Genomic DNA, 18,416 nt, shown 5'->3' with positions numbered 1-18,416 from the left:
TATAGCAGAATGACTGAGGTCTTTTACATGCCAAAGTGGTGACACAGGGGTGGTACATGGATACAGTCTCTGAGTCTGCACATAAAGTTAACCGGCGTGTACATCTTGGCCCACATAAGGTGTCATCCCCATACACTCCATTTAATTTTGCAATTGCTCCAGGATGACAAAATCAGGATGACATCACAAACTGAAAGTTGACCAGCTGTTTTGATGCTTTGCGGTTTAATGATGTATTTACACTCGTTGGGTTTTTTTTGACAAGTTATTCATTTGTTCACCTTTTGTTACAGTATCCGCTCTGCCAGGTAAAAAAGAACAGGTGAAGAACGAAGAACCCCCAGAAGACACCAAAACTACAATTCCTGCCCCTGCTGATTCGAAACAAGAGGGAGGCGATGACGATGATGATGATGACGACGATCCAACTAACGCTGCAGGTTCCTCTCGCAGCACCCACATCATCTCTGCCTGCACCGCTCTCGTCTACGTCTTTGCCAGTCTGACTCTGCCACTAGTGTAGAATGTCAACATCTTACCCCCACCCCCACTATCCCCAACCCCCCCCCCCCCCCTCAGCGTCCATCTGGTAGACTTTGGAATTAACCTCATTGAAGTGTCATCACAAACTGAAAGCTGATCCAGCTATCTTGAAGCTTTGTGGTTTAATGATGCATTTACATCAGATTAATTCCAGAGACTGCCAGAAAATTTAGTAGCAAAAAGATAATTCAGAAACAAACAAAGAAAAATCTATGACTGAAATTGCTTTGATTATGACAACAACATTAAAAAACTTAGAACACACACACAGTGTGATGTATTTCATATGACCATGACATTCTTTTTTCAAACTGTGCCTTGTAAAATAAAATTCATTTAGATAGAGTTACATGTACTTATACTTGTCTATACTATCCTTTTTTTTTTCTCTCTAATAAATGAATTTGATATCCATGTTCACATTTTTTTTTATGTGCTGTAAATGTACTCATTTTTGATCAATTTGCTCTCACATGTTTGCTCAGAAATCAAGAGATCAATCTGAACACAGCACATTATGTTCAAAACAGGCATTAGATCACCTTTGTGTGTCTTCAGTGTTTGACCAGGTTTTGCATTTCATGTACAGAGGGTCGCTAGCGCGACAGTAGAATCTGCAGTGAGCAGGCTGGGCGATGAACTACAGGTGGTTATAAAACAAGCTGATGTTTTTATAAAGTGCCAAAAACAAGGGGTCTCCCACTTTTCTGCAAACAAAATGACTGAAAATAAAATGATTTCAAGCTTTACATATATATTCAGTAACCATTCAAGTCTAATTATCACTGTTTTGCTTTAGGGCTTGGTTTTTTTTTCTTCCTTTAGCATATCACCCTTTTTGGCTCACGTAAGTGTAGCCTATGCGATGCTAACTTTTTGTCTGTCTGTGCGTGCGTGCGTGCGTGCGTATGTATGTATGTCTGTGGTAGAAACTTTAACATTTGACTGAACACCGAAATACTAATTTTATCTGGTTATTATTTAAGCAACAGCTTCAAAGTATTGAAGCAATGATCAACATTTCGTCGGCACGTATGTAGTTAAAGTGCCACTGTATCCAAAGAAAACGGGTGGTGGGGGGTTTTGGGGGCTACAGACAGACAGATCTAGAGTCTCGCACTCTTGCACCGTGTCACCTATGCTTACTGTGTGTGTGCATGTGTGACTGAGTGATTGAGTTTGTGTTACTGTTTGTTGATTTCTTACGTGAGCCTTGAAGGCTTCGCCTCTTGTCTGTTTTGAAGTCTCATTGTATTCTGCAATGTTTGAAATTCATAAAAATAAAAGTTTTTCTGATGACCAAAAGGAGGAGAAAGCTTGAAAAAAAACCAAGATTCAAGAAGCTCAGTACAGGTTCTACTGTACCACAAGTATTAATTATTTTGCTAGTCCTGCGTTTGTGGTGTCATTGTCTCAAGTCCAAATGTAAATATTTTGTGTTACTTATTTTGAAAGGGCTGTGCAACATCAACACAAACAAATTGTACAAATTCTCTTTCTTTAAAAAAAACCACAACAACAAATCATTATTAATTCTTTGTTTACCTTAAAAAAAAAACAAATCGCGTAAGGCGAAAATACAACATTTAGTCAAGTAGCTGTCGAACTCACAGAATGAAACTAAACGCAATGCAACGCAGCAAGACCGTATACTCGTAACATCGTCAGTCCACCGCTCACGGCAAAGGCAGTGAAATTGACAAGAAGAGCGGGGTAGTAGTTGCGCTCAGAACGATAGCACGCTTTTCTGTACCTCTCTTCGTTTTAACTTTCTGAGCGTGTTTTTAATCCAAACATATCATATCTATATGTTTTTGGAATCAGGAACCGACAAGGAATAAGATGAAAGTGTTTTTAAATTGATTTCGACAATTTAATTTTGATAATAATTTTTATATATTTAATTTTCAGAGCTTGTTTTTAATCCAAATATAACATATTTATATGTTTTTGGAATCAGCAAATGATGGAGAATAAGATGAACGTAAATTTGGATCGTTTTATAAAAGAAATATTTTTTTTACAATTTTCAGATTTTTAATGACCAAAGTCATTAATTAATTTTTAAGCCACCACGCTGAAATGCAATACCGAAGTCCCGGCTTCGTCGAACAATACTTGACCAAAATTTCAACCAATTTGGTTGAAAAATGAGGGCGTGACAGTGCCGCCTCAACTTTCACGAAAAGCTGGATATGACGTCATCAAAGACATTTATCAAAAAAATGAAAAAAACGTATGGGGATATCATACTCAGGAACTTTCATGTCAAATTTCATAAAGATCGGTCCAGTAGTTTGGTCTGAATCGCTCTACACGCACGCACACACACACACACACACACACACACATACACACACACATACACACACACATACACCACGACCCTCGTCTCGATTCCCCCCTCGATGTTAAAACATTTAGTCATAACTTGACTAAATATAAAAAAAGGAACTACTCTTTCAATGGAAAACCAAACAGCCAGTTGATGGTGTTGATGTTGCACGGTCTAATGTCCTGTGAAAACCTGCTTTACAGGTTGGAGGATAGCACTGAGAGCCTGTAAAATATCTCATTGTACAAATCTCTGTGTGTCCATTTCTTTGCTAAAATCATCTTCAGATAAAACCCTGCATCACAAACAGGTACTGTTTCTCAATCAGCCACCCGATGGAATCCAAAATCTTACAAAGAATCTCCCGGTGAATATTTCTTCATGGAAGCTTTCAACATATCAAGTGCAACATTTAAAAAATTTAAATCCTTCTCATCTGTTTAAAAAAACCCTGCCATTTGGAAAGTTGTTTCCCTGTTTTCCAGAACAAAAACTGTACCATACTGTATTGAGTACACTGTAAAAGTCTTAGTATTTAATTTCCAATAAAAACAGTTCTGCTAAGTCAATGTCTCTCACCAATTAACTATTCCAAATGAAAGGTGGTCTGAAATCAGGTACATTATCCTTCTAAAATAAAATACTATGCACATGCACTGGCCTTTCATTTTGGAAAATATTCTAATACGCACTGCACAAACAAGAATAAAAAGTACATGCAGAATGCTATGTGTTCATAAATCAAACGTGTTTCTTTTTGTCATGCCGATGTGCCGCACAGCAAAATAAAGTCACCCGCCAAAGAAAGTGTTGATTTTTCAGCGAGAGAGGGAGGAGAGAGAGAGGGGGAGTGGAAGAGAGAGGGGGGGACAGACTGACAGACAGACAGAGACAGACAGACAGACAGAGACAGACTGACAGACAGACAGACAGACAGAGAGACAGACAGACAGACAGACAGACAGAGAGAGAGACAGACAGACAGCACAGCAAAAAAAAGTCACCCTTCAAAAGAAATGTTGGTTTGTCATGGAGAGAGGGAGGAGAGGGGGAGTGGAAGAAGGGAAGAGAGAGAAAGAGAGAGAGAGAGACAGACAGACAGACAGACAGTGAGAGAGACAGACAGACAGCACAGCACAGCAAAATAAAGTCACCCTTCAAAAGAAATGTTGGTTTATCATGGAGAGAGGGAGGAGAGGGGGGGTGGAAGAAGGGAAGAGAGAGAGAGAGAGAGAGAGAGAGAGAGAGAGAGAGAGAGAGAGAGAGAGAGAGTGAGAAAGAGAGATGGAGAGAGAAAAAGATAGAGAGAGGGAGAGACAGACAAAGAGACAGACCGACAGACAGACACAGAGAGAGAGAGAAAAAACAGACAGACAAACAGACAGACAGACAGACAGACAGACAAAGAGGGTCCACCTGAATGTGGTAGTACACTGTTTGCATTAAGGTGGTCTTCAACCCAGTGTTTGAGACTGTTCACTCAGTCATGCAACCAGTCTGTGTTAGCATTATAGCGTACGAAATATCTTTCAAACTGAATACGAATTGATACAACCAGTGCTGGGGTATGCTTATAGTGTCTGTAGGCTGTAAACTAATAAAATGAGAAAAGCAAGGTTACATACACAACAAAGCAACCAGGAAAAATCAACCTGAAAATGACAGTCTGCCTCTCCAACACTTTCAGTTTTAGTTATAACCACTTAACACACACAGACACAGACACAGACAGACACAGACAGACACACATAGACACAGACACAGACACACACACAGACACAGACACAAAACCATCTATCTAGCAATCGTTCATTCAGAGTAGACCACCACACTGTAAAGGGATTACGTTTTAGATTCATTGTCTGCTTACAAAATTGATCAGATTTTACACCAGGATCACCTATGTCCCAAGCAATTTCTCTGTACGAAACAAATATGCCACCGAAAGCAATTTTTGTCCCATGACACTAACAGTCACACCCTGTAGCCAGATACTTTAGTGTCAGTTTTATCTTTTTATGCCTCAAAAATAATTTAACTGCTACCAGTCACTAGCTTTGCATGGTTAATCATTAGCCTCAGGCTAACCAGGTTTCACACCTGTGATCCATACAGTTTTATGTGAAATGACCTAGAGTCACATGTCTCACTTTGACACCTAGAATGTTTAAGGTAAGAGTGCACTAGCCCACATGCCAAAAGTGTGAACTGAATTTCAATATCATTTGCTATTTGGTATACCGTATATATATAAAAATCTTATTGTCCTTGGGGAATTCCTACAAGGAAATTTTGGCTGCTTTCGCTAGGGATAGCCTGCAGTGCCAGAATCGCGCTACCCATTTTTTATCTTTTTCTGCATGCGGATATTCGTGTTTTCCCCAAGGCATGAGACTTTCGCTGTGACCTTGGAATCTGTACTGTGCACATTCGTGCATATTGGGGTGTTCGGAAACCGAGAAGAGTCTGTGCAACGCTGACTCTGGGGAATAAATCCCTTGCCTAACTTTGGGGTCAAACCCATTCTGATAGCGACAACTGGTTTCAAAGCCAGCAACACTATTGACTGAGCTATCTCGTGAGTCTATGCCCACATGGCACGCTAATCGAAACAATCATTTTTTCTTTTCATGTTATCGTGATCAAACTCTTGGCATAAGCAGACCATGTTAAACTGTCATTATCACAACCTACTGTTCCAAAGACTGAATCTTATTGGGAGTATAACCACTCAAGCCATAGCAAATGTCTTCCGAATCACATCCACTTGCTTCCATTAAACTGACTTGTTCGTCTGTGCACTCTCTTTCCCTTTCAACGAATAGGTATATCATGTCATAGCTTTGGCATTGTAAACACAAAGCGACTTCATTCACTACCTGACTAAATGACTGGCCGGATCATTCACCTGAGCATAGACAGTGAATGCTGGAGGTTTTGCAAAGTAGTAAATGTATTAATTACCTAACAAGTGATATCAAAACATTTAGACAATCTGTCGGCCCAACCATCACAACAGAACTAAAAAGTCTTCACTGAGACTATCCTGGCTGATTGAAACCTGTTGTCTGTGACAGGATTGTCTTGGTATCACGTACACACAGGACCTAATTTGCATAAACAGATTTTCATTGTTTTTGGGCTTAACATTAATTCAAACATCACATATCTTTACATTTTTGGATTTTGAAAAAAATGAATTTTTTTATTAACAGTCAATTATCTGAACAGATAGCTGCTATCTGAACAGAGCTGGTACTATCTTTTTTTCTCTGAATTAATTCCGACGCGGACACCTCCAGCAGAGCGCATATGACCGATTTGATCATGTCACAAGTCATTGGGCTTCAGTAAAGGTAACAAACAACAGTGAAGTCTTGTGAAAATTTGACTTGTTGTCACACTGCCCAGCTCATAATGCTCTATGTCATCAACCCTGACCAGCGGCAAAGTTACAGCAGCAGCTATGGGTTACACGTCACCACCTGAAAAAAACCCTGGGATTCGTCTTAGCGACTGGACTGTAGATGTTACGCATTACTATTACCAGTTATATCAACCGCAGAAGAAGACATGAAAGACTTGTTGTCATACAATCTTCAGCTAATGAAATAACAGACAAAAAATGTGTTTTTTTGAGGATGAAAGTGGCATGTTCATTTCAATGCTTGTTATTCTCTCAGGTTCGGGCAGGGATGTAGCTCAGTCGGTTGCACGCTGGATTTGTATCCAGTTGGCCGCTGTCAGCGTGACTTTGTCCCCACGTTCGGCGAGAGATTTATTTCTCAGAGTCAACTTTGTGTGCAGACTTCTCCTCGGTGTCCGAACACCCCCGTGTGTACACGCAAGCACAAGACCAAGTGCGCACGAAAGAGATCCTGTAATCCATGTCAGAGTTCGGTGGGTTATAGAAACACGAAAATACCCAGCATGCTTCCTCCGAAAGCGGCGTATGACTGCCTAAATGGCGGGGTAAAAACGGTCATACACGTAAAAGCTGTGGGAGTTTCAGCCCATGAACAAACAAACAAACAAACAAAAATTCTCTCAGGTGCCAGGAGACTGGTTCCGAATAACTCTCAGTTACTCTACTACTCATGTTGTATGCAGTTAGAGCGCTTAATTCCCTTTGTTTATCAGAAGTTACAGACAGTTTTACCTGACTTGCAACCAGAAGGATAATTTTTGGAACAGGTGAGAAATCAGACACTACGTTATTTCAATCTGCAAAATGAATTCAGGAGTTGTTGTACTCACATTGTGTCTCAGGAGCGTGTTGAAGTGGTTGTTGCGGAAGAAGACACACAACTCCTGTTCTTTGACTGTAGATGACAGCTCGCACAGTCCATGGTACGTCAGTTGTGCTGCCGTTCGGTCCAGAAATTGCTCCGCTATCAAGGCTGAAATGCAACGACAGCTCTTTGTTAACTCTATTAAGCAGCAACTCAAACATGAAGAGTAGTCTGAGATTGAAATCAATCGTCTGAAATTGTACTCGATCGTCTGAAATTGTACTCAATCGTCTGAAATTTTACTCAATCGACAATCAGCACTCCTGTTTACTGTGTTTCATGCTGTTGAAGATGTAAGAACAACCTCACTTATATTCACTTCATCGTAATGGGATGATTACTGTCTTCCTCACCTGTTGGCTTTCCTGTTCTTTTTGTTGTTTTTTTAAGTAAATGAAACACAGCCACACGCACACATGCAAGCACGTACGCACACACACAACACAAACACACAAAGCAAAGCAAACAAGAGAAAATGTCCTGTTATAAAAACCCTAACAAATACTCAGATAGTGATTTTACCTGACTTTTTACAATGCATGTACCTAGATGGTATGCATTGTTGCTCTCACAGAAATCAGTAAGTCTGTTAAAGGCCGAGGGTCGGGTATAAAAGCAGAGCGGCGCGTGGCACTTCAGTCTAATGTCCACCTTTTCAGGAAACGAGCTCTCACTTGAAATATTATTTTCAAAAATACTCTGTCTATACCAAACTCAAAAGCACCATTTTTGTCAAGCAAACATTTGAAGGTGTACACCACACATGCACCCCAAAAAGTGTTTATAATAACCCCTGGATAACGTACTTTCAGAAAAAAAATTCACTCGCCAAATTTGAATTCAAAATCAAACGGCTGTCAGTCGTGGTGGACTGGGCGGAGCTAAAGACACGAGAAAGATAATGTCCACGCACCGCTCATTCCTTTTCGGCAGCACACACCCGCCACATAACGTTTACCAGATGTTGCCTGACCCCAAAGTTCCGGTCACTCCGCGCTATTGCAGCCGCCATGGATGCTACATGACACCACTGGTTAATCTGCCTGAGAGTGAAACACTTTCAATAATCGTTCTGTAATTAATAAATCGTTTCAAAGATAGTCTGCACTTTACGAATGTTAGTTTGGTATTTATTACTTTTTTTTTTTAAAGTGAAACATATTCAACCGAAAAAAAGGTTTTCTTCTTAGGCTGAAAAGGGAAGCTGAAGTTATTTGGTGGATGAATACGATCGTCAGTAAAGTACCAATGTCTTGAATTTATGGCAGACTTTTCCAGAGAAAATAATTGTATACGCGTTGCTTGATGTTTCCGGTAGAACACCGCGTCAGAGACTATAGAGTATACAGAGACGCTTCATCCTTCTTTGCGCTGCGGTGCGAAAGTGAGACCGGCCAGCCAGCGCGCGGGAAAAGAGCCACTCCCTGCCGCACAAGGAAGTTCGCGTATAGCGGCTGCTGTCGGCTGTGTTTATATCACGTTTATATTAACATACTGTCTGTTCTGTCCGGCTGACAGTGCTGCAAAAAGTAACTGAACGAAAAAATATGTTTGTTTGTGAACATCCTTTTTAAATGACCATAAAAACACAGCAGAAAATGGTGTAGTTTAATATTAAATCAAATTTACTTAGGCAATACCCGCTGCATCGCTGTAGTTATGCAAACATGATTCAAGTCAGTGTCTTTTCACGAACTAACCGTCGTTATTTTTGTGTGTTTTAGTCAAATACAAATACATACTGTATACATGGTCACTTAAGCCTGAGAAAATATGTCAGGAATAAATCGTTAACGAAATAGTTCCCGGTCAAATCGGTAACTAAGGCATTTAGTCAACTTGGCGTCGTCCCAGCACCTCTAAAGTGAAATGGGTAGTCAATTGCACGGTGCTAAGAAATTATCATGTAAGGAAAACTGTAAAATACAGCAACTTAAACAACATTATTGTGACCTAGCTGACTTTAATTAAAGAATCTTGATCGATCGATGATTGTCTTATTTCTTATCGGTTGCTTCTTTCTTGTTCAGAAAGCTCTCTCTCTCTCTCTCTCACTCTCACTCTCTCTCTCTCTCTCTCTCTCTCTCTCTCTCTCTCTCTCTCTTTTTTTTTTCCTAGTCATAGTTATAGTAAATTAGTTTAGTCCCTCTTTAGGGCGAGGGCCAGATGCAAAAAAGCATATCTATGCTTATTCTTGTCACTCTCGAAAAATAAAGATTTGTCATTGTCATTGTCTCTCTCTCTCTCTCTCTCTCTCTCTCTCTCTCTCTCTCTCTCTCTCTCTCTCTCTCTCTCTCTCTCTCTCTCTCTCTCTCTCTCTCTCTCTCTGAGTCAGTTACACACACACACACACACACGCACGCACGCACGCACACACACACACACACACACACACACACACACACACACACACACACACACACACACACACACACACACACACACACACACACACACACACACACACACACACACATGAATTGAGATGAATTAACGAGGTACGGACCGACTGGATGACACTTTGAACAGCATCGTCACAAGTATTCTAGTTTGAGAAGTTTTCGACTTTTGCGCTTGGACGAAGAATAGAATCAATTGTTCAGTTGTCCTTCAAAACAAAATTAAGCCTGATGTTAATTAAACAACTGCGCAATCACATTGTTGAGCTTGTGTACAGTGTGTGTTTTCTCTGTTCTGGTAGAATACACGCAGTTCGACGCTACACTTTTTACTGATTTTCCGACATTTAACGAGAGAAAAAAAACAAAAATACAATCCTCACTTGCTCTCTTCCTCAGGAAATTTGAACATCCTGAAGCCTTTGGCATGTGAGTTTGAGCAATTGATGGCCAAAGACCATGCCCCGCTGTGTTTTCTTTTTGGTGCGGCCATGGTGTGCTGCACGATATCGCTACTGCTGTGGAAAGGGAAAGTAGGTTTTTACATGTTTCCGCGTGGTGGCGCCACAGGGCTTCCTGTTTCAATTTTCAGCGCCGAATGAAGCGTCTCTGTGTACTCTACAGTCTCTGACCGCGTATCACAGTCATGCACGTTGGAACCAGGCACTCATGACTCATGAAAGACACTTTCTTCACTTTTTCACACACTAAAACACTATTATTCAGGCGACTCTGCAGCAAATGTTGTAATCCCTGTCCGTCACAGATATCATATTCATCCACATCCAGCAATAGTGATGCTCTGCTATCTAATTAAACATTTATTAGTCACAAAGCTGTTCTCCTCCGGACAGTGACGACGCGAGACCATGCCTTGACTGACTAAATGCAAGTTTTCCCACCAAATTTCTCCTCTTCCCGCAAATTTTGGTAACCTAAGACAAAACCAAACATGTGGGCTCGGGGAGCGAAATGCACGCTCACAGTGCCGTTATGTATCTGGATTTACTGGTCAACCTGAAGCCAACGGTCACATGCGTAATTTTTATTAACAACCGCAAACTATATCTTTTGTTCAAAATAAGGGTGTCTAACAAGTCAGTTTCAACTTGTTAGATTCACAGGCTTTACATTTGGCTTATTATGGCAAAGACAATGGTCAATATATTTTCTTTAGAGAATGCAGTCGGTTTTTTGTAACAAGGGTTCCACTGTTCCAAAAGCCGGTTAGACTGACCTACTCGTCTTGAAAACGGTACCGACCTTGATACCTTGGGAACTGTAAAACCAAGACACAGAGCTACATAGTGGCGCCAATGTCTTGGGTGAAACATTCAAACATGCATGTACAGAAAGCAGTGACACATTTAACTCTGTAGATGGTCCCTCAAGTTCTTGGCATCCGATTGTTGGTGCGAGTTTCCACTCAGCATCAGGTTCTGCACCAAGAGAGAGGGTATTTCTACTCTTCAGTCTACAACACGAAGTCAGGTTGACCGGTTGCGTTAGTGCATGGCACTGCATAACTTTCACCATGTGCTCAGTTGTATTGCACAAGTGTATAAATGCGCGCGCGCATGCGACGGCATGTGCGTGTGTGTGTATGTGTGTGCGTGTTATCTGCATTCAGAGGATTTATTGCTAGTGTGAATAAATTATTGCAACTAATAATGCTTCCAAATAACCGTCAGAAAAAAAGGTGAATACCACACACACACACACACACACACACACACACACATAACGGGACTTTACAGAGGTTCAGAAGAAAGGCACACACACCAAGGCGAGGTATGCAGTCTGCTGTTGGCTTGTTTAATCAAGCGGAATGCCTTGGCCACTGCATCCACCAGACTAGGTAACTTGAGACCTGTCGGTCACTGAAAATAGGCTCCGCCTATACCCATGGGTATTCTGGCCTGTTGGACCTCGGCCTTTAAGGCAAGCATTCTAACCAAGACACAGACACAGTTATTGAGTTAATATCCCAAGTAAGGAGCCCTTGACGGTTGACCAACGTTCGTACCGTCATTATAATACTGATGCATCACTGAGCGCTATGCTGTGTCCAGTGGTAATGTATTAGAGATTTACTGGTTGGAACCAAGCTGTTGAGGAAAAGTAAGCAGTTGTGGTTTTGGGTGGGGATGATCGATCATGTATGAACAGCAGAAGTCCTACGTGGTTCCGTACTGCAGTGGTTACCTCCTCACATGGCAGCCCAATAGTAATACATCCTTCTACCAAGATGCTTCATTTTAAAATCCTCGTAAATTGGAGTACCTGCCTACACATAAAGCGGTCGTGTTCATAATATTCCCATTTGGATGACAGCTAGAGTCACCTTCTCTGTACCACAGGGCCCCGCGAGTGTTAAGCACAAAAACAACAATTTATCACAGTAAAGAGAAGATGAAGTATGACTCCAGGTTTTCCTTTCAGTCTCTTTGTGTACTTAAACATCTAACAATAACCAGGAATTCAAGAAACAAACTGATTTAAGCTGTTCATAAGAGGATGGTAACTTCACTGAACAGCTTTCTGTAAGCAGGCCTGGGAACACCTGTTTTGCACTTGGAGTATTCTCAAGTAAACTTGGTGTATTTTCAGAAAAATGAGCGTACTCCACACAACATTTGAACATCCATGATTAAAATATGCTTCACACGCGTCCGTCACACTGTTAATTACATTTACCTATACATTGAAAACAAATGCTTTTTTCAATGTTTACTGACAAAAACTGTAATCATGTGTCAAAAACTGGATCAGCTTCGGGATGGGCTTGTAAAGAAAAGTAGTGAAGGAATTTTTCTCGTCGTATTGTTTTCCCACTGACCGTACTGATCGTATTCTCGACAATCATGCGTACAAAGTACGGCGAAATCGTATGGGTTCCCAGGTCTGTGTAAGAAGGGAGGTAATCTTGTACATGACCTTGCTCAAAGTGCGTTGTGCTTGTTGTTTTGGTTCAGGGGCTCACATCCACGTCGGACATCGGACAAACACGGATATTTTTTCCAAATGTCCAATACATTTTTCATACAAGAGGACATATGTCCTATTGTTTTTGTCACGAAGTGGTCATTGTCCGATTGTGCTTTTATTTGATCCGGACATTGTCAGTACTTTCCAATTTACAGTTGTTTGATTTGCTATTTTATCGATGTTTTGCGAAACGATGTGTCACTCTAAGCAGACAAAACTTTAGGAGACTTTATGAGCTTTTTATAGAGAAGAGCTTCCAAGGGTTGCAACGCTGAATGCTCCAAGCCGGTTGACAGTTGCATGCCTACCTTCGCGGTTTTTTTCTTCCGAAAAAGCAACATGCCGCCGAAAAAAATGTCCTATTGATTTATTTTTGTTCAGGACAAATGTCCTATCACTTTTGCATTGTCCAGGACATTTGTCCTATGCCACCTCCCATGGATGTGAGCCCCTGTTGGTTTTACTTGGTTTGTTTTTGTTTGGTTTGTTAGTTAGTCGTTGGTGTGTGTGTGCGTGTGTATGTGTCTGTCTGTGTGCGTAAAACAATTTTTTTTAAACGACCAACTGTTACCCTCCGGTGGGGGGGGGAAGAGGCACTGTATACTCAAAACATCTGAACAACACCCTTCAGTCTCACCTTCTCTGACCATCTCTTCTTTGTCAGACTGCTTGTACTGGATGATCTTCTCCACCAGCTGGTTGTAACTGCACTTGCCCACGGCCTTGACCTCTTCCTCGTTCTGCGGGTCAACCAGCCAGCCGTGGTAGAGGGCCAGTTGGAGCAAGTCAAAGATGATGCACTCCGATGTGTATTCAAAGTCAGACACCCTGTAATAATAAGGCAAATGTGATTGCATATATTAATGATATACAATATAATATTCTAATATTCATGCCTAAGAGGATAAAAAAAACACATTACGACCACCCATAAAGATCCTTCATGATTTTTTTGCTATACAATTCACATTTAATGTCTTTAGCTACCTCATTTGATTGGTCCCTCAGGCGGTCATTATCACATGTTCAACTATACTCGTAGACACAAGAAAACATTCACTTATAATGTTTTATTCCTTGTCAATTTTTCATTACTAGCGTAAAATCGACACCAACTAACCAAGATGGAAACACATTTAAAGGAGTTCAAACCCAGTAAACTTGACATTGACATCCAGTCCCGTCTGCAGTTTGTGCATCATGTCCATAGCATCCTGCATGTTCTGTTCATAGTTTGCTCTGTGTGTCTCATCTAGATTCTGAAAAATAAATGACACACCCTTGTTAATGTCACACTTCAAAAAACACAAGTGCAAGCTCCACTTTCAGTACCAAAGCATGTGGGGAATAAGTGAGGAAAAAAACAGCCCACCCGTGAAGTTGGAGACTTGCTTTCATTCAGGGAAAAGTGAAAAAAGGGAGCTAACTGCTCTAAAGCCACTCTGTTAAAACACAAACCCGTTGTGCATGCACTTCTTGAGGCAAAACTACATTCAAGATTATTGTTACTGTAATCATTCAGAAAGCACATTTCTTGCCATCTCAGCTAGCTCAGTCGGTAGTGGTGCTGGTTTTAAAGCCAGTTGTCACTAACGGCGTAGGTTTGATCCCCACGATCGGCGAGGGATTTATTTACCATAGTCAACTTTGTGCAGACTATCCAAGGTGTCCCAACACCTCCGTGTGCACGCATGCGCACGATACAGAACCCAAGTTCAAAGCGAAATTCTCAGGGGTTGGAAACATGAATATACGCACGCAGGACACCTCCCCCCCCCCCCCCCCCCAAAAAAAAAAGGGTAGCACAGTACTGTATGGCAGCTCGCTTTCCCCAGTGAGAAAGCAGCCCGAATTATCCTTATCTTTCAGGCAAATCATTCAAGGAAGAATGAGTTTGAAAGAAAGAAATAACGCCGGGGGTCCAGGCGGCATTTTGGCCTAGTAAATATGAATTGTACCTGCTCTGGTGAAAGATAAATTGTGCACATGTAAAGAAAAAACTTTCTTTTGTTTTTTTTTGTTTTCGCAGAAATCCACGAAATAGTGGAGATTTGGATTGCCCGTCTTTATAGTGTTTCACTCAGCTTGTTCGTACCTTTGGCTTGCTCTCCACCACACACTCGCCCAGGTGCGCCATCAGCTGCTCCGACGTGATCATCTCCACGATGGAGGCCAGCCGCACCTTGCCCTTGAGCAGCAAGACGTTCACGATGGCCAGCAGGGGGCACGGTCCGTTCTCGTTCTGCGTGATGACGGGCACCCGGCCGTTGTTGAAATTAATCCACTTCACGTAGTACACACTCTCCCCGTTTGCGGGGCTGGAATTCTTGCCCCCTACTGCCCCCTCCTCTGCTGCTGCTGAGGCTGCTGCAGTAACACCTTCAGATGCAGGTGCTTCTGCCTCCGCCCCATATTGAGATGTAGAGGGTAACGACTCTGGTGCTTCTGCTCCATCGGCTGCATTCTTCAGGGTGGACTGTGCTGATTCTGCCTCCGTCACAGGAGCGGCGGCTGGCAGTCTCTGAGATTCACTGATTTCCGCCTTTTCTCTTGACTCATCTTTTTTCAGAGATTCTGCAGAAGTGGAGTGTGCTGACTGTTCATCTGGCACCGACTCACTGCTCTTCTTCCCCTCAGGGAGAGAGCTAGCGTGACTGTTGTGGGCCTCTGTCTCAGATGATGCATTTGCCACTTGCTCTGTAATGGAGTCCAGGTCAGTCTTTGGAGTGACCTCTGATTCGTCTGAAAGAACTGGGTACAGGTTTGAGGCTGTGATAGTCTGCTGACTCTCTTGCTCAGTCTCTGCTTTGGTCTCTTCAGTTGGCATAAATGCTGGTGGCTTCTCTTCTGTTGTGTTCTCTGGAGACTTGGCAGGCTCTTCTGAATTCACAGTGTCTGGAAAAGAAGATCAGTTTTGAGGATGGGTGAGATGAGAAAATTAATTGCACCGATCTCAATTCTCATAGTCATGCAATGATGCACACATCATCACATGTGTGAGATAAAAGGCGGGTTCATGTGCTCTCACATGCTTCTATTCTTTTATTTCCTCACATGTTTACATCTATGAACTTTGCGTCCACCTATATAATAGACTCGGAGACATCGATAGATAGCTATGCAAGAACCAGTATAATAACAATGAATAAAAAAAAATTAAATGCTTTTAAAATGGTGTATACATCTTTTACCTTTATAATGCACAGTGTACAAACCGAAACAAGCCAAGAGCAACTTCAGATGCATTCTTTCCATTCCACAACATCATTCGGCAGTTTGCTCTTCTTGTAGACTATTTGAGGTAAAGCTAAAAGGGGAGCATCTCGTTACTCCCCCGTATCGTTACTCCCCCGTATCGCTACTCCCCCGGCTCGTTACTCCCCCGTGCCTTTTTATTACACTTAAGTAATGCAATTATTACTCAATTGAATTTTCAAGAGAGAGAGAGAGCATGTTTAAAGAACTTACAACTGCCAGATCTGCCTGTACATTCATGTACAGTACATCTTTGAAAAAAAAGTATATATATTTTAAGCAGAAGAGATACTATTTCAGAATGCATGACGGGGGAGTAGCGATACGGGGGAGTAACGAGCCGGGGGAGTAACGAGCGGTTACTCCCCCGATACGGTTACTCCCCCGGCTCGTTTCTCCCCCGTACACAGAAAATGACTGGATAACCCTGTGATAGTAAGTTGGCATGAAATATTGCTTTTCCGGAGAAATTTTCTGGATAAACAAACAAAGAAACAAACAAAACAGCGGGACAGGGGTGGGTGGGGGTGGGCGAACAATATTTCATGCCAACTTACTATCACAGGGTTATCCAGTCATTTTCTGTGTACGGGGGAGTAACGAGCCGGGGGAGTAGCGATAGGGGGGAGTAACGAGCTGATCCCAACCAAAAGAACCTCAACTACAACTGAATGTAATACAAAACTTCAACAATAAAGAAATACTCAATAACTTTTGTTTGGCAGATGGATAATCTGAAAAACGGCTGAAAACAGAAACTCGAAAGTAGTAGAATCTATCCCACCATGTCTAAAATTGTTTAAAAAAAATCCTTTGTCATAACGCAGCCAAACATTGGACATTCCATTCATTCCTGTGTAAAAAGGGGTCAATGCTAAAATTATGACAAGTATACATTTCACCAATGGATACGCCATACCTGATTGTGTTTTGGATGCACTTGAGCCATGAGCAGGGTTTTCTTCGCTTGTCTCCATTTGAGAAGACTCAAGTTTAGAGGTTGACTTGGAGTTGTTTTGATCCTGAACCGAGCCACTTGGCGCGGCAACTGGCGAGTTATCCATATTTGACACTTGGAAGACCTTCACCAAAGTGCGGTCATCGTTTCATTCCGTCCAGCTCTAGAAATCTTGTGACTTTTACACCAGAACAGGTCAGATCATTCCGAAAATAAGTCAAAAACCGCTTTCAAGTTGATCTTCATTTGCCAAGCCTCCAGTCCAGCCCACATCAGCTTCAAGAAAGCGGAAGTTACCTTTCTACCAAAACAAGCGCATGTGCAGTTGTTTAGTTCGCCATCTTGGCAACTTTGGGACTCGAGAGTACGGGTAAAGTTTACTTCTTTTGCATTCTTTGCTATTTTGATCAATAAGACTGTTGTGGCATGATCTTACTTTGTTAGTTGATACGCATCTCATTTACTTTCCGCTAATTGTTAACGCATCGTGCATATCTGATCGTTTCTAGCTGCGTCCGTAAAGTCGAAACGACACTCGAGTTTCACATTCGCAGTCCGAGAAAAGTTAGGCATTTTTCACTTTCTTGGTATTTTGATTTGGTATTAGGTACAGAGAGTCAGTATTTTTGCTTATACTGCCTCAACGTGTTCATTGGTTCATCACAAGATGACAGATCATGCAGATGTGCTGCTGGCACAGCTGCTGACTTAGCTATGTCAGCTTTTAGGCGATCGGAGGTGGTTGGGCATTCTTCACAATGGGCAATTTCTGCAGATGAATGAAAGTGCATGGGGGCGATTGGCAGCGGTTTTTGTCTCGCTCAGTCTGTTATTTTATGGATCCAAATCTCAGTAAATAACCCTGGGGCGTTTTGCATGCTGTGCACTTCTGTCGTGTAGTGCTTTTGATTTTTTCTACTTTGACCTCGATAACGCATGCACTGGGCCACAACACATCCCTGACGCCGACTTGTATGCCGTGGGAACACCTGCTTTCCGTATAAGGAAGTCACCAATGGGCTTTGCGAAGAGCTGGGAAAGTGGCTGTTACATTGATTAGACTCCCTATTCATCGCTGTTCCGTGATTACAAGAAAACGGGCATTATCTAATAGAAATTAGATCTTTTCCAATGAATGTAGATGAAATAAACATTTAGAAGCGTTTTTATCTAACTCTTGCACCAGTTGAGATTGATTGTACATGTGTCGTGGGTTATCTTATGTGATTGACGGCCTATTTTGGGTGACCCCACCTAGTGGAACAGCCTGTCCCCATATTGTTCTCACGATGTCGGATGCAAATGTTTTTTCCCACGAGTGTGCATTTCGAAGTGTGAACACTGACTGGTGGTGTGCATACTGAAATCGCTCGCGACTTGTCTAATAACCAAGTACTGTTTAATTCTGAAAGGATTACACGTCCAGCACTATGTGGAACTACTCTGAATAATTCAGTTCACTGTCTCGCGTGTTGTACAACTTTTGATGCTGAGGACAGTGAGGTTGTAACCAAGCGATTTTCACACTGTTTATCATCATGAATGAACAAATGTACACGCCGCAGGTGGGTTTGATTTAAATTTATTTTCTCCTTCGCGCTTAAAAAGAAAAAAGAGTCTTTTGCACAGTTTTGACCATTTATGTT

At 41.8% G+C, this 18,416-nt stretch overlaps 2 protein-coding genes across 2 annotated transcripts in view; one reads left to right on the top strand and one right to left on the bottom strand.

Moving 5' to 3' along the window:
- Positions 1-4,972: 4,972 nt before the first annotated feature.
- LOC138957813 (ubiquitin carboxyl-terminal hydrolase MINDY-2-like) lies at positions 4,973-17,059 on the bottom strand. Its single transcript, XM_070328866.1, has 6 exons — positions 16,732-17,059; positions 14,653-15,452; positions 13,710-13,816; positions 13,195-13,385; positions 7,136-7,278; positions 4,973-4,978 (listed from the first exon to the last, which is right to left on the bottom strand). Exons 1-6 carry the CDS (start codon positions 16,874-16,876, stop codon positions 4,973-4,975), a joined length of 1,392 nt encoding a protein of 463 aa, XP_070184967.1. The 5' UTR covers positions 16,877-17,059.
- Positions 16,969-18,416, top strand: part of LOC138957814 (recombining binding protein suppressor of hairless-like) — a gene marked incomplete at its 3' end in the record, with an annotated part of 32,970 nt that continues 31,522 nt past the window's right edge. Inside the window, exon 1 of the mRNA XM_070328868.1 lies at positions 16,969-17,140. The remainder of the gene's footprint in view (positions 17,141-18,416) is intronic.

The sequence above is a fragment of the Littorina saxatilis genome, unplaced genomic scaffold, assembly GCF_037325665.1.
Source record: "Littorina saxatilis isolate snail1 unplaced genomic scaffold, US_GU_Lsax_2.0 scaffold_597, whole genome shotgun sequence".
Taxonomy (NCBI): Eukaryota; Metazoa; Mollusca; class Gastropoda; order Littorinimorpha; family Littorinidae; genus Littorina; species Littorina saxatilis.
Note: the sequence above shows the minus strand (reverse complement) of the source record. Positions and strands in the feature narration are given on the sequence as shown.

Bases quoted from the DNA above. Each gene is read 5' to 3' on its own strand.
- LOC138957813 (XM_070328866.1), bottom strand. From the start codon at position 16,876: ATGGATAACTCGCCAGTTGCCGCGCCAAGTGGCTCGGTTCAGGATCAA. The intron at 13,386-13,709 runs GTTTGAACTCCT...TTATTATTACAG, and splicing joins GTCAATGTCAAGTTTACTGG to GGTGTCTGACTTTGAATACA. The intron at 7,279-13,194 runs GTGAGACTGAAG...GTTGCATTTCAG, and splicing joins AGAAGAGATGGTCAGAGAAG to CCTTGATAGCGGAGCAATTT.